Source organism: Balaenoptera physalus, assembly GCF_965194825.1.
Source record: "Balaenoptera physalus genome assembly, chromosome: 13".
Taxonomy (NCBI): Eukaryota; Metazoa; Chordata; class Mammalia; order Artiodactyla; family Balaenopteridae; genus Balaenoptera; species Balaenoptera physalus.
The window spans coordinates 34197267-34212356 of NC_138892.1; the positions used below are offsets into that span (position 1 = coordinate 34197267).

The 15090-nt window shown below is 35.2% G+C and overlaps 2 protein-coding genes across 12 annotated transcripts in view; both read left to right on the top strand.

Annotated features, from left to right (window-relative positions):
• The window catches only part of MGAT4C (MGAT4 family member C), an 828975-nt gene that overhangs the window by 804129 nt on the left and 9756 nt on the right, over positions 1-15090 (top strand). For all 11 annotated transcript variants that reach the window (XM_082419025.1, XM_082419029.1, XM_082419019.1 and 8 more), the window contains one exon: positions 14477-14629. In XM_082419025.1, the coding sequence (XP_082275151.1) occupies positions 14483-14629 (147 nt within the window). In that variant the 5' untranslated portion in view covers positions 14477-14482. The remainder of the gene's footprint in view (positions 1-14476; positions 14630-15090) is intronic.
• RASSF9 (Ras association domain family member 9) overlaps positions 1-15090 on the top strand; it is a 417955-nt gene that overhangs the window by 243672 nt on the left and 159193 nt on the right. The gene's annotated exons all lie outside the window — the stretch shown is intronic.

A 15090-nucleotide genomic window follows, 5' to 3' on the forward strand; every position in this document is an offset into this window, starting at 1 on the left:
GTGGACCCCAGTTCTTTTATTATTTCCTGTAGGAAAAGAATTTTTTTCAATTTCATATAAAAATTACTCTTGTTACAAAACAGAACAAGCTTTGGTTATTTTACCTCAGGAGTGGGAAGCAGAAGTCAGACAGGATGGATGTTGAAATTGGAATTTTGACTCAAAAGAACTGTCCAGGTCCTGTGCCTCCTCTACTTATCCAAGTGCTCCTCGGCTCTCTTCCTAGTGTCACTTTCTCATGAAAGGCAGAGTAAAAATTAAAGTGCAGCTAATTAGGAACTTGAAAAATAAATACATAAAATAGTTTTGAAGAAGCATTAGGTTCCTCTTCCCTTATTTTTCCGAAGAACATTGCTGAAAAGGATCAAGTGAATTTGTGTTCTGTAGAGTTGTCACTGCATAAACCTTGGCGTTCGAGTAGTAGGGGAAACCGGGTCTGAATGCACAGGCTGCTTGAGCTCTGTGCAGGGCTGGCTGCGCCTCTTTGCTAACGCGAGGTTTACCATGCGGCATTGTTTTATCATTGTGATGACTGAGGTGATTTGCAGGCAGCTCTCTTGATTTCTGCCCGGGAGCACAGCAGGACCCTGCTGTTACGTTTTCTCTACTAACCTAACCAAGCAGGCATGTTCTGAGCGCCCCTGGGCTGGAAACGCATTCTGACGTCTCCTCTAGGGCGGATCTTCCCACTTCCGGTTTAGGAGTCAAAACTTGCAAACCCGCTTCCAGTTTAGGTTCTGATAACTTTAGAAACATGATAAACAGCGGACAGGTAGGAAAAGCCTCCAGGAATCTATTGCTGTTGCCAAAGTTAAAGGAAGTATTAACCTGAGCTCCGATAATGACAGTGCGAACTGGGTGGGAGAAATCGTGGCAGGTGAGAGAGAAATTGAGGACCCAAGACAAGGCTCTATGACTGTGGGACAGCAGGAGGCTTTTTTTTTTTTTTTTTTTTCCCAGATGATTTGACTAGGAGATTAGAAAACTAGGTCTACCAAAAGTGAGACTCTGAAAGGAGCAGAATGGAAGGGAAAACTCAGCCTGTGGTTTTAGATTCCTTGTGTTTGAGTAGCCAGAGGGAAATCTACATAGAGATAACAGTAATTATTCAAAAATTGGAAGTAGGCTCAGGAAGAAGTCCTAGCAGAATATCTGAATTTTGAATTTTGCTCAAAAAGTGTTTGTAGGAGAGGTCATGTAATGCCAAAAGGTTGCAAAGAGAGAAAAGAAGAGAAAGTTGGATGGAGCAGTGGAAAAGAACAATATTACAGAAGGGAAAGAAGATTACTAAGAGGGTCTTGTATCCTCTTGGTGATGGTTTGTAAATTGAGAAGACAAAATTCAGGTAACATCAGTGTTAAATAGTGAGAAAGAATAGTACCGTCTCATTGATTTACCTGTTTCCTTGTCAGTGAATACAGCTTTATTTATATATGTATAATTATGTGTATATAAATGTATAGGAATATATGCTACACTATTTATAATTTCAAAATTGTATGTGGGATAGATGAATATATAATATACATTTTATATGTGAGTATATCCATTTATTCATATATAATAATTTTTATGATGGGAATTATAGAGTGAAAATGATTGCTTTCCATTTAAAAAATGAGTTATTTGATATGGTATCACATTAAAATGATTTTATATAGTTGTGTATTTGAAGTTTGGTTATAGTAGTTTAATATATATGAACATTTAGCACTTGGGTCTTCCAAAGAGAATGTGATTCTTCCATAAACAAAAACTGATGAAGTCTTATTGAACTAGATGTGCCAACTTTGCATACATTTGGGGTGGAGGGTAGGGTTATTATATATTCTTATTTCCATAACTGTATTCAAAATCAAGTGATGTATTACAAGCTTGTGACAAAGAAACTGTTTTTGAAAACACTTGCACTAAAACTGCTGAACAAAACATGTTCAATGCTTCTCATTGTGCGTACAAGAGATAAAGTGTACTGTAGCATATGTTGTTAGATGAATCTCTGGTGGTATTTAGGGTACATAAAGATGATGTATCAACTTGAGAAAATAATTTATTCAAACCACGATAATAAAAATTATCATTTTTATAAATAAAACTAATCTGTAATTATCAATCTATTACCTTTGAATAACACTTTTAGCCATTTCTGAAATTTTTTAAGACTAAGTGGAAAATTTCTAACAAATAAGACACTGTCTGAACATGGAACTAAATACTGTTCAAGTAACTTGTCCTCATTTGTGAGACTAATATTTTCAAGTAGGAACATTCTATGTGAAGTTTCTATTATCAGGATATGCTCACCTGTTTAAAAATTTGAAACCAAATTTTTACTTTCTTTTAATAATTGCAGTTTAAAGGATGGTGAGCTCGTTTATGCCTTGTTTGACTTAGTGGTTTTCTATAGATAATCAGTATTATTAGTAGCTTTTATCAACATGCTCTCTTTTTACACTGGGACCTGAGAAATTAATGTTTTTCCAATGTCTGTGGATTAAAATCTGAGTTTAGACGGCTACCCAGTAACTCTATCTTGCTAACTGGGTGTTATCTTCTAGGCCACCGTATCTCTTTCAAGGAATATGGCTCTATCCTCCTTTGTTGGATTATTTTGAATTATATTGGCTTATGATTAGGCACGAAACATTCTTTAAAATCCTACGTATCATACATACTTTGTTGACCAAAACACACCAAAATTTTTTTAATATTAAGAGAGAACTTTGGATTACTCAGATTCTCTTTCCTTGCTAATATTTTGACTATTTAAACTGTCAGATTCTCAGAGAAGAATATTAATATTCCACATTGTGTTTGCAGATCCATAAACATGTGCTTATGTTTCTAAGAGTTCTTGATTTATGCATTTTTCTGCTGTGATATTAGACAAATTTTGGCCTCTTGATCTAGGACTGTGTTAAGGCTCCTAACATTAGGAGTTTTGACTTAAATTTTCTGTTGTTTCAGATTTAGGAAGTTGCTCATTGTGTTATTTGGTCATATTTTGTTGAGAATTGTGGCATTTAGCATTATAAAGTAACCTTAATTATGTAATTTTATGCTTTTATGGCCTGTATTCACCTACATTTTATATCAGGATTGCAAACCATGGTATCTCATTGTATTTGCTAAAAATGCTTTGCTCATTCCTTTATCATTAGCCTTTATGAATTACTTTGTTTTATGTATGTTTCTTTTACACAGTTTAGTGTTTGGATTTGTGTGTGTGCATGTGCATGTGCTCACATATACACACGAATACTAATTTGAAAATCTTTTTCTTTAAAAAAGAAGTTAATTAAACCCATTTACATTTATTGATATTACTAATGTGTTTGATTTAAAGTCAATTGTCTTATGGTATGCTTATGCTATGTATTATGGGATACTTAATATATTTCTCCATGTGGTCAATTTTTACAGATATTTTTTCTATTATTTCTTTTAGTGTTTTTAGGAATTTTTGTATTTTTGTTTTGAGTATTAATATTAATTCTTCTGATCCATTAACAAAGATATCTTTCTATTTGTTTCTGTGTTCTTCGATTTCTTTCATCAATATCCCGCCTTGCCTTTTTTTTTTTTTTTTTAAGGGAACTTTATTTATTTGTTTATTTATTTATTTATTTATTTATTTTTGTCTTGTTGGGTCTTCGTTGCTGCATGCGGGCTTTCTTTTGTTGTGGCGAGCAGACTTCTTTTCTTTTTCTTTCAGATTTTATTTTATTTTATTTTATTTTTTTGATTCCCAAAGCAAAGACACTGATAAAGCAAATACAATCTGCAATAAGGAATACATCTGCAATAGATGCTAAATATCATTAAATTATTATATAATTTAGACAGTAAATATGGTCTATTTTTTCTTCTTTCCAATAGAATACATTTGATCACATTTTTTTTTTATACAGCAGGTTCTTATTAGTCACCAATTTTATACACATCAGTGTATACATGTCAATCCCAATCGCCCAATTCATCACACCCCCACCCCCACACCCCCACGGCTTTCCCCCCTTGGTGTCCATACGTTTGTTCTCTACATCTGTGTCTCAATTTCTGCCCTGCAAACTGGTTCATCTGTACCATTTTTCTAGGTTCCACATATATATGTTAATATATGATATTTGTTTTTCTCTTTCTGACTTACTTCACTCTGTATAACAGTCTCTAGATCCATCCACATCTCAACAAATGACCCAATTTCTTTCCTTTTTATGGCTGAGTAATATTCCATTGTATATATGTACCACTTCTTCTTTATCCATTCATCTGTCGATGGGCATTTCGGTTGCTTCCATGACCTGGCTATTGTAAATAGTGCTGCAATGAATATTGGGGTGCATGTGTCTTTTTGAATTGTGGTTTCTTCTGCGTGTATGCCCAGTAGTGGGATTGCTGAATCACATGGTAATTCTATTTTTAGTTTTTTAAGGAACTTCCATACTGTTCTCCATAGTGGCTGTATCAGTTTACATTCCCACCAACAGTGCAAGAGGGTTCCCTTTTCTCCACACCCTCTCCAGCATTTGTTGTTTGTAGATTTTCTGATGATGCCCATTCTAACTGGTGTGAGGTGATACCTCATTGTAGTTTTGATTTGCATTTCTCTAATAATTAATGATGTTGAGCAGCTTTTCGTGTGCTTCTTGGCCATCTGTATGTCTTCTTTGGAGAAATGTCTATTTAGGTCTTCTGCCCATTTTTGGATTGGGTTGTTGGTTTTTTTAATATTGAGCTGCATGAGCTGTTTATATATTTTGGAGATTAATCCTTTGTCCGTTGATTCATTTGCAAATATTTTCTCCCATTCTGAGGGTTGTCTTTTCGTTTTGTTTATGGTTTCCTTTGCTGTGCAAAAGCTTTGAAGTTTCATTAGGTCCCATTTGTTTACTTTTGTTTTTATTTCCTTTACTCTAGGAGGTGGATCAAAAAAGATCTTACTGTGATTTATGTCAAAGAGTGTTCTTCCTATGTTTTCCTCTAAGAGTTTTATAGTGTCCGGTCTTACATTTAGGTCTCTAATCCATTTTGAGTTTATTTTTGTGTATGGTGTTAGGGAGTATTCTAATTTCATTCTTTTACATGTAGCTGTCCAGTTTTCCCAGCACCACTTATTGAAGAGACTGTCTTTTCTGCATTATATATCCTTGCCTCCTTTGTCATAGATTAGTTGACCATAGGTGCGTGGGTTTACCTCTGGGCTTTCTATCTTGTTCCATTGATCTATGTTTCTGTTTTTGTGCCAGTACCATATTGTCTCGATTACTGTAGCTTTGTAATATAGTCTGAAGTCAGGGAGTCTGATTCCTCCAGCTCCGGTTTTTTACCTCAAGACTGCTTTGGCTATTCGGGGTCTTTTGTGTCTCCATACAAATTTTAAGATTTTTTGTTCTAGTTCCATAAAAAATGCCATTGGTAATTTGATAGGGATTGCATTGAATCTGTAGATTGCTTTGGGTAGTTTAGTCATTTTCACAATATTGATTCTTCCAATCCAAGAACATGGTATATCTCTCCATCTATTGGTATCATCTTTCGTTTCTTTCATCAGTGTCTTATAGTTTTCTGCATACAGGTTTTTGTCTCCCTAGGTAGGTTTATTCCTAGGTATTTTATTCTTTTTGTTGCAATGGTAAATGGGAGTGTTTCCTTAATTTCTCTTTCAGATTTTTTCATCATTAATGTATAGGAATGCAAGAGACTTCTGTGCATTAATTTTGTATCCTGCTACTTTACCAAATTCATTGATTAGCTCTAGTAGTTTTCTGGTGGCATCTTTAGGATTCTCTATATATAGTATCATGTCACCTGCAAACAGTGACAGTTTTACTTCTTCTTTTCCAACTTGTATTCCTTTTATTTCTTTTTCTTCTCTGATTGCCAAGGCTAGGCCTTCCAAAACTATGTTGAATAATAGCGGTGAGAGTGGACATCCTTGTCTTGTTCCTGATCTTAGAGGAAATGCTCTCACTTTTTCACCATTGAGAATGATGTTTGCTGTGGGTTTGTCGTATATGGCCTTTATTATGTTGAGGTAGGTTCCCTTTATGCCAACTTTCTGGAGAGTTTTTTATCATAAATGGGTGTTGAATTTTGTCCAAAGCTTTTTCTGCATGTATTGAGATGATCATATGGTTTTTATTCTTCAATTTGTTTATATGGTGTATCACGTTGATTGATTTGCATATATTGAAGAATCCTTGCATCCCTGGGATAAATACCACTTGATCATGGTATATGATCCTTTTAATGTGTTGTTGGATTCTGTTTGCTAGTATTTTGTTGAGGATTTTTGCATCTATATTCATCAGTGATATTGGTCTGTCATTTTCTCTTTTTGTAGTATCTTTGTCTGGTTTTGCTATCAGGGTGATGGTGGCCTCCTAGAATGAGTTTGGGAGTGTTCCTTCCTCCGCAATTTTTTGGAAGAGTTTGAGAAGGATGGGTGTTAGCTCTTCTCTAAATGTTTGATGGAATTCACCTGTGAAGCCCTCTGGTCCTGGACTTTTGTTTGTTGGAAGATTTTTAATCACAGTTTCAATTTCATTACTTGTGATTGCTCTGTTCATATTTTCTATTTCTTCCTGGTTCAGTCTTGGAAAGTTATACCTTCCTAAGAATTTGTCCATTTCTTCCAGGTTGTCCATTTTATTGGCATAGAGTTGCTTGTAGTAGTCTCTTAGGATGCTTTGTATTTCTGCGGTGCCTGATGTAACTTCTCCTTTTTCATTTCTAATTTTATTGATTTGAGTCCTCTCCCTCTTTTTCTCGATGAGTCTGGCTAATGGTTTATCAATTTTGTTTATCTTCTCAAAGAACCAGCTTTTAGTTTTATTGATCTTTGCTATTGTTTTCTTTGTTCCTATTTCAGTTATTTCTGCTCTGATCTTTATGATTTCTTTCCTTCTGCTAACTTTGGGTTTTGTTCTTCTTTCTCTAGTTCCTTTAGGTGTAAGGTTAGATTATTTGAAATTTTTCTTGTTTCTTGAGGTAGGCTTGTATAGCTATAAACTTCCCTCATAGAACTGCTTTTGCTGTATCCCATAGGTTTTGGATTGTTGTGTTTTCATTGTCATTTGTCTCTAGGTATTTTTTGATTTCCTCTTTGATTTCTTCAGTGATCTCTTGGTTATTTAGTAACGTAGTGTTTAGCCTCCATGTGTTTGTGCTTTTTACGTTTTTTTCCATGTAATTCATTTCTAATCTCATAGCACTGTGGTCAGAAAAGATGCGTGATATGATTTCAATTTTCTTAAATTTAGTGAGGCTTGAATCATGACCCAAGATGTAATCTATCCTGGGGAATGTTCCTTGCGCACTTGAGAAGAAAGTGTAATCTGCTGTTTTTGCATGGAATGTCCTATAAATATCAATTAAATCTATCTGGTCTATTGTGTCATTTAAAGCTTGTGTTTCCTTATTAATTTTCTGTTTGGATGATCTGTCCATTGGTGTAAGTGAGGTGTTAAATCCCCCACTATGATTGTGTTACTGTTGATTTCCTCTTTCATAGCTGTTAGCAGTTGCCTTATGTATTGAGGTGCTCCTATGTTGGGTGCATATATATTTATAATTGTTATAGCTTCTTCTTGGATTGATCCCCTGATCATTATGTAGTGTCCTTCCTTGTCTCTTATAACAGTCTTTATTTTAAAGTCTATTTTATCTGGTGTGAGTATTGCTACTCCAGCTTTCTTTTGATTTCCATTTGCATGGAATATCTTTTTCCAACCCCTCACTTTCAGTCTGAATGTGTCCCTAGGTCTGAAGTGTGTCTCTTGTGGACAGCATATATATGGGTCTTGTTTTTGTATCCATTCAGCAAGCCTCTTTTGGTTGGAGCATTTAATCCATTCACGTTTAAGGTAATTATCGACATGTATGTTCCTATGACCATTTTCTTAATTGTTTTGGGTTTGTTTTTGTAGATCCTTTTCTTCTCTTGTGTTTCCCACTTAGAGAAGTTCCTTTAGCATTTGTTGTAGAGCTGGTTTGGTGGTGCTGAATTCTCTTAGCTTTTGCTTGTCTGTAAAACTTGATTTCTCCATCAAATCTGAATGAGATCCTTGCTGGGTAGAGTAATCTTGATTGTAGGTTCTTCCCTTTCATCACTTTAAGTATATCATGCCACTCCCTTCTGGCTTGTAGAGTTTCTGCTGAGAAATCAGCTGTTAACCTTATGGGGGTTCCCTTGTATATTATTTTTCATTTTTCCCTTGCTGCTTTCAATAATTTTTCTTTGTCTTTATTTTTTGCCAATTTGATTACTATGTGTCTCGGTGTGTTTCTCCTTGGGTTTATCCTGTATGGAACTCTCTATGCTTCCTGGACTTGGGTGGCTATTTCCTTTCCCATGTTAAGGAAGTTTTCGACTATAATCTCTTCAAATATTTTCTCAGGTCCTTTCTCTCTCTCTTCTCCTTCTGGGACCCCTATAATGCGAATGTTGTTGCGTTTAATGTTGTCCCAGAGGTCTCTTAGGCTGTCTTCATTTCTTTTCATTCTTTTTGCTTTATTCTGTTCCGCAGCAGTGAATTCCACCATTCTGTCTTCCAGGTCACTTATCCGTTCTTCTGCCTCAGTTATTCTGCTATTGATTCCTTTTAGTGTAGTTTTCATTTCAGTTATTGTATTGTTCATCTCTGTTTATTTGTTCTTTAATTCTTCTAGGTCTTTGTTAAACATTTCTTGCATCTTATCGATCTTTGCCTCCATTGTTTTTCCGAGGTCCTGGATCATCTTCACTATCAGTATTCTGAATTCTTTTTCTGGAAGGTTGTCTATCTCCATTTCATTTAGTTGTTTTTCTGGGGTTTTATCTTGTTCCTTCATCTGGTACATAGCCCTCTGCCTTTTCATCTTGTCTATCTTTCTGTGAATGTGGTTTTTGTTCCACAGGCTGCAGGATTGTAGTTCTTCTTGCTTCTGCTGTCTGCCCTTGGACTTCTCATTGTGGTGGCTTCTCTTGTTGCAGAGCACAGGTTCTAGGCTCACAGGCTTCAGTAGTTGTGGCATGTAGGCTCAGTAGTTTTGACTCACAGGCTCTAGAGCACAGGCTCAGTAGTTGTGGCACATGGGTTTAGTTGCTCTGTGGCATGTGGGATCTTCCCAGACCAGAGCTTGAACCCGTGTCCCCTGCATTGGCAGGTGGATTCTTAACCACTGCACCACCAGGGAAGCCCCTGCCTTGCCTTTTAAAAACTGTCTCCTGGCAGCAAACTGGAGAAATTATGGGGCTTACTTTTTTGTTTCCTTTTTCTCAAGGTTAATTGCCCTTTGCTGCCCAGTTGTCCAGTATCTGAAAATAACCATCATCAACTGTGGATGAAATACAGTTCCTCCTGGAAATGCAGAGGGAGAACTTTAATACTTTTGTTTCAATTACTGATTTTGCGATCAGAAGATGATGCAGTGATCACCTCCAATTGTGGCAGTTAGGTTTCTTACTTTTTCTTTCTCTCCTTTTCATTATCACAATATAATCATGAATTTATATTAATTCAGTATTTTACTATCAATCATAGTCATTTTTTGATCATTTTTTTTTCCCAAATTTTCTCAATATAAACCTCCTCAAGTTGTTTTCTGTGTTCTTTAGATGTGACCCCACTAACCTCTGAGAGCTTCCTTGCTTCATGGCACAACAAAAAGCCTAATATCAGAGTTCTCAGCTATTTCAGTTTTCTTCTCAATAAATTTATTTGACTTTGGTCTGGGTTTTTTTTTGTTTGTTTGTTTTCTTTTTTGTGAATATTCATTTGTTTTTTCCTGGATCCATGTAATTCTATGTTTGAGATGAGAGAGGAGTTTGGATAGATTATTAGCTTTCTTAATTTTTCTTTTACTGTAGTGTAGTCTGGTGTAGTTTGTTTAATAAATGACACATATTTTGGTCTATCTTTTGACCTCTGATTTAGGCTCCTCAGCCAATTCTTCTTGTCCTGGCTGTTACTGTTTTTACTTATATGTAAATTGAACTTTGTGCTATTATATTTCTCCTGGTTATTCTGAGGGTATATACTATGGAAGGTTTATTTGTGCTCTGAATGTTTTGAATGAATTTTGGAGGATTATAAGTTGGAAGATTGGATGTTAGAACTTAGGTGACTACCACTATTCTCTAAGGACTGAATTTCTGTTTTGTCAACTCTTTGGAATTATATTCCAGGATTTTGTTGTTGTTGTTGTTACTGTTTAATTTTCTTCTATTTTTCATTAATGCAAAATGCACAGCAGTTTGTCTTCAAAACATTTTTTTTACCACTTCTTATGCTAGTTGAAATATCATGTATCACCCACCTCCTAATGTTATATATTTATGTGTGTTTTAGGTTAAATATATTTAATCAAAATTTTGCTTTCTGCCAAGAAAATTTAATTTATTTTTATTACATTGTTTTTATTTTATTCAACAGACCAATATCACATATTATTATCACATATGTTAATAGTCTGTTGGCAACAATATATTTAAAATATATGAAACCTAATTAATAAACTATATACCAATAGTGTTTAATAGAGCAGACTCTGTAATAATTCTAAGATTTAAAAGCTGGAATCATCCCTTATGAAGATGAGAAAGACTTGTTTTTCTTAACTTAAAATTGGTCTAATAGTAGTATTAAAGTTTTAGCATTGGTATGAAGGTTCAATGAGCTATCCATGCAAAATGTACTGCCCAGAACTATCTCTATATATAATTATGTAAATTTGAACTTTGCAAATTCAGTTTGCATCTCATAATTTACATTTTCTTTTTGTCTCAAAAAAATAGAATTAAGATGGAATTCTTCTTGACTTAGCATTTATATTGAACTTAAAACATTCAACTTTCCAAGCATCCAGAGGCATAACCATAAAGTGTTGTTACATATTTTTTAAATCTTATTTTCTTGAAAAAAATTTGCTCTTTATGCTTTTGTGTCCAGGAAATAAAATGTGTTTTATTTTCCAACAGACAATAAAGAATTTTGAAAATTAAAAGTAACTTTTAAAAATATTACTATATATTTGTGCTTTTAAAAATATGGAAAGTTTAGAAAAGTAAAACAAGATTGAAAATTCCTGATTGTTCTGCTACATTGAGATAATGACTGTTAACAGCTTATAGATTGTTTCCAATTTGTTTTACAAACATCACTGCTTTGCAATTCCATAGCTAAACTTTTGCTCAAAAATACATTTTTTTTGGTCTTTGAACAGATTTTTAGAAGTATAATTGCTGAGTTAAAGGGAATAAATGCATTTCATACTATTGCCAAGTCTTCCCAAATTGACATTTAGAAATATTGTGTCACTTGTGTATGATTAGATTCTAATCCTTTGTCATTTCAAAATTCAGATAAAAATCTTTTTTGTTGTTATACCCATTTTATTACTTAACCTGTCTCATAAACTCCTTTGTATATCATCAAATATGCATTTAGGGCAACATTGTCAATGGCTTCAGTCTAATAACACTACAAATTATTCAAACATCTTCTACTGTTGCCAATTTAAAATATTTTCACTTGTTGGTTTTCAAACAAATTTGTGATGAAAACACCTTCACGTGTATGCTGAAATAACTCCTGATGACAAATCGTGGGAAAAATCCATGGGCAATGTGGAGTCGTGGTTCTAAGAGCCCTGACATTGATGTGGAGAGTCTCCGGTGAGAAGAACCTGGGTGGAGGTGAAGACGTACACCAAGGATGGGTGGCCATGAGCCAGGATGGGAAGTTCAAGCATTTGTGCACAGGCTATCTGGCCGAGTTTCCTCCAGTAGTAGCTTGACTTGAGGGCTCAGGCCTGCTACATAGTTGATGGGTTCTGAAAGCCTGCTCCCAGCTAACACTCAAGCGTGTGCCCAGGCACCGCATTGCTCTGTCCTTCACAGAAGAAGACGCTGCAGCTGAGAATCCCTCCCAAAAGCACCTGTTCTACTAGAATGCCCCTTCTCAAATTCTTCAAGCCATCCCGAGGCTCAGAATATGCGCCTTTAACCCAGTCTCTCAACCAACTTGGGGCCCTGGAACATCCATCCACAATGCTTTTATATTCATGCTCACAGATCTGAGTCCATATTTCAGCCCTCTTTGGAACCAGAATGTGTAACGTAAAGCTTTCTACTAACCCATGGTACCCCCCAGGATAGGTCCTGAATCACCTCAATTCCGCCTCTTCCTTCCAGCCAAACCCTCAGGCATCTGCACGTGAGTGTGCCTGGGGCATTCTTTCCTGGACCTGAATCCAGCACCTCCTAAAATATAGAGGGCAGCACCAGGGTTCTGGGACCGGCCACTGACTATAAACAGATAAGCCCCACACCAGACCCTACTCCAAAACGGTTCCTCTCAGATGACCCTGAAATTTCTGCCTTAAGCATCCAGACTCACAAGCATTTGTGCTAACAGATCTCAGCTGCATCCAGAATCTGCACCCAGTAGGTATCCCCTCCAGCTCCTCAGGGTCTGGAGGCCCTACCAGAACATCATTCTCTTGAAATTAGCCACCCAGATGGAGAGTCCATAGCTTTAATCCTGCTTCTTATCCTTCCTAGGCATCCTTAGGCAGGTTACAACTGCAGTGAACATGAAGGGGCACCTTATTCTGCACCCAAATCCAGATAAAAATCTTTTACAAACAGAATATTTTATCTGTAGAATCAGGACCAGTATGTACAGTATGGTACAGAATATAGAACCAGACAACAGAATTTCACTTATAATATTTTGGTTCAAAAGTACTATATATGTATTTTCTTATTGAAAAAGGTTATAAATGATGAGTCTATAAATACATTTTTGACCCATAAATGCAAATTAGAAAGTGACCCTATTCTAAAATTGGCATCACAAACCAAAAGAAGAGATGATTCAATATTGGTCTGGTATACAGTATTAATGTTTACCATTACCCAGTTCTATATTTCTGTGTACATAGGAGAGTATGCTTGCCCACACCCTTGAAATTAGGAGTGGTGGTATGAATAGTAGTTATGCCAATGCACTGTGAGCCGATCATCAGCTCTCCGTATAGAAAAGATAAAATAAATTATTCCACTATATCATAAAAGACACAAAGATAAATTACAGGTATACTAAAAAAAAAAATCTATCTATGAAAAACAAAAAATCCCAGAAGAAAATAAATGAGACTGCCCATATGACATCAAGATAGGGAAGGATATTTTTTAAGCATTATACAAAAAAGTCCACATCCATGAAATAAATTTGACATAAACCACTACACTGCAAACATCATACCAAAAAGGAGAAAATACAAAAAGTGCTTGGGAAAGATATTTAGATATTTTCAACGTGAGCAAAGATTAGTATATATGTGTGCATCCCTACACATATATTTAAAACTCCTAAAAATCAACAAGAAGAAATAACCCTAGAGAAAAACATGGGCAAAGGAAATGGGCATTAATTCTTATAACATTCCTTTCTCCCAATTCCTAATATTCTTTCCTATAATTTACAAGGATTCATAAATGTTTTCTTGCATTAACTCATTGAAGAGACATCATTAGCTGGCTATTTCTTAGACATTGTTGTAAGGGTTTGGGGTGCAGGCCTTTTCACCTCCTGAAGTTCTTTAGGCCCATAAATACTTCATCCTAAAGCTGAACCCAGGGAGACTTAGTACATAACAAGGCATGATTTCCAGATTATAGTTGATTTTTGATAAAATATGATTCCACTGGTCTTTTGATCATCCCAGATATTTATATTTTTTAAAAAATGGTAATCTAAATGAATTTGTAATTGGAGCAGATCACAAAATGTAGAAGAGTGAAATGGAAAATCATTAGGCCTCCACTAATCTTGCTGACTCCAATTTTGCCTTTTTGTAGTCCATAAATCATTATAAACTGCCAGACTTCTAGGTAGTAGATCAAGCAAGGCAATGTCGATATGCCACTCCAGGATTTACTCTGATTTAGCAAGAATTACTGGAAAAATAAACAAAGCAATTATAACTCAAATATATGTGTGGGTTCACCCCCAAAACTTTCACTTCCTTTGTCACTTCTCTTTCTTTCACCCAGATTTTCTCCCCATCACTCTTTTCAGTGCACCTACTCTGAGATCAGTATTAGGCCCATATTTCTAGTTTCTTTCATTTTCATTACATTATAATATGAGGAGGTAGATGTTACCTTAATGTTTGCCTTTCTCTTTTATTTGTATTCTTTCTCATTAAAGAACTATTATTTTCTTACATTATTGTTACCAATGTTTATTTGTTCAGAAATAACTGTGCTTTTCATTTTTCCTTACTCTACATCAATATAAACCACTACATTATCCTTCTGTTAATGTATTAATAGCCTGTGCCAAATTTATTGTGAAATTGGAAACAATTTTGGCTCCAAGATTTGAATAGTGAGATTTTATAAAGGCCTGGATTTGACTGATATGATGAAGAAATATTTGCATACAAAATTAATTGTTAATAATTTTATGCCTCTTTTCCACAGGAGAGAATGTTTAAATTTCACCAAGTGAAACATATTTTTGATACACTAGATAAAATGCGATGCCTGCGAAAACGTTCTACGGTCTCATTCTTGGGAGTTCTTGTCATTTTCCTTCTGTTTATGAACTTGTACATTGAAGATAGCTACGTTATGGTAAGTCTTGGAGGTTGATTATTCTTTGTTCAGAATAAGGCCTAAGTCGGACCAGACAGTCCACTTGTAACCTAACTTCAGTCCCAGGCTATTGAAATAGCCTTAGTTTATGCAAAATTATAACATGTATATTTCCTATCTAGCTACTTTTTATATTATATATTACCAACATTACAATTGTTCTGGTTTATGTTGCAATGTTTTCTTTAATGCATATATATATATATATATATATAGTGGTTCAAATATGTATCTCTAATTCCAAATAAGTTAGCTATCATCCCCATCTGAATTAATATTGCATAAAATCATTGTAATTTTTGAGCTTTGATTTGAAATACAGTTGACTGTTTAACAATGTGGGTTTTAGGGGCACTGACCCTCCAGGCAGTCAAAAGAATCTGGGTATAACTTTACAGTTGGCTCTCCATATCCACACTTCTGCGTCAGCAGATTCAGCC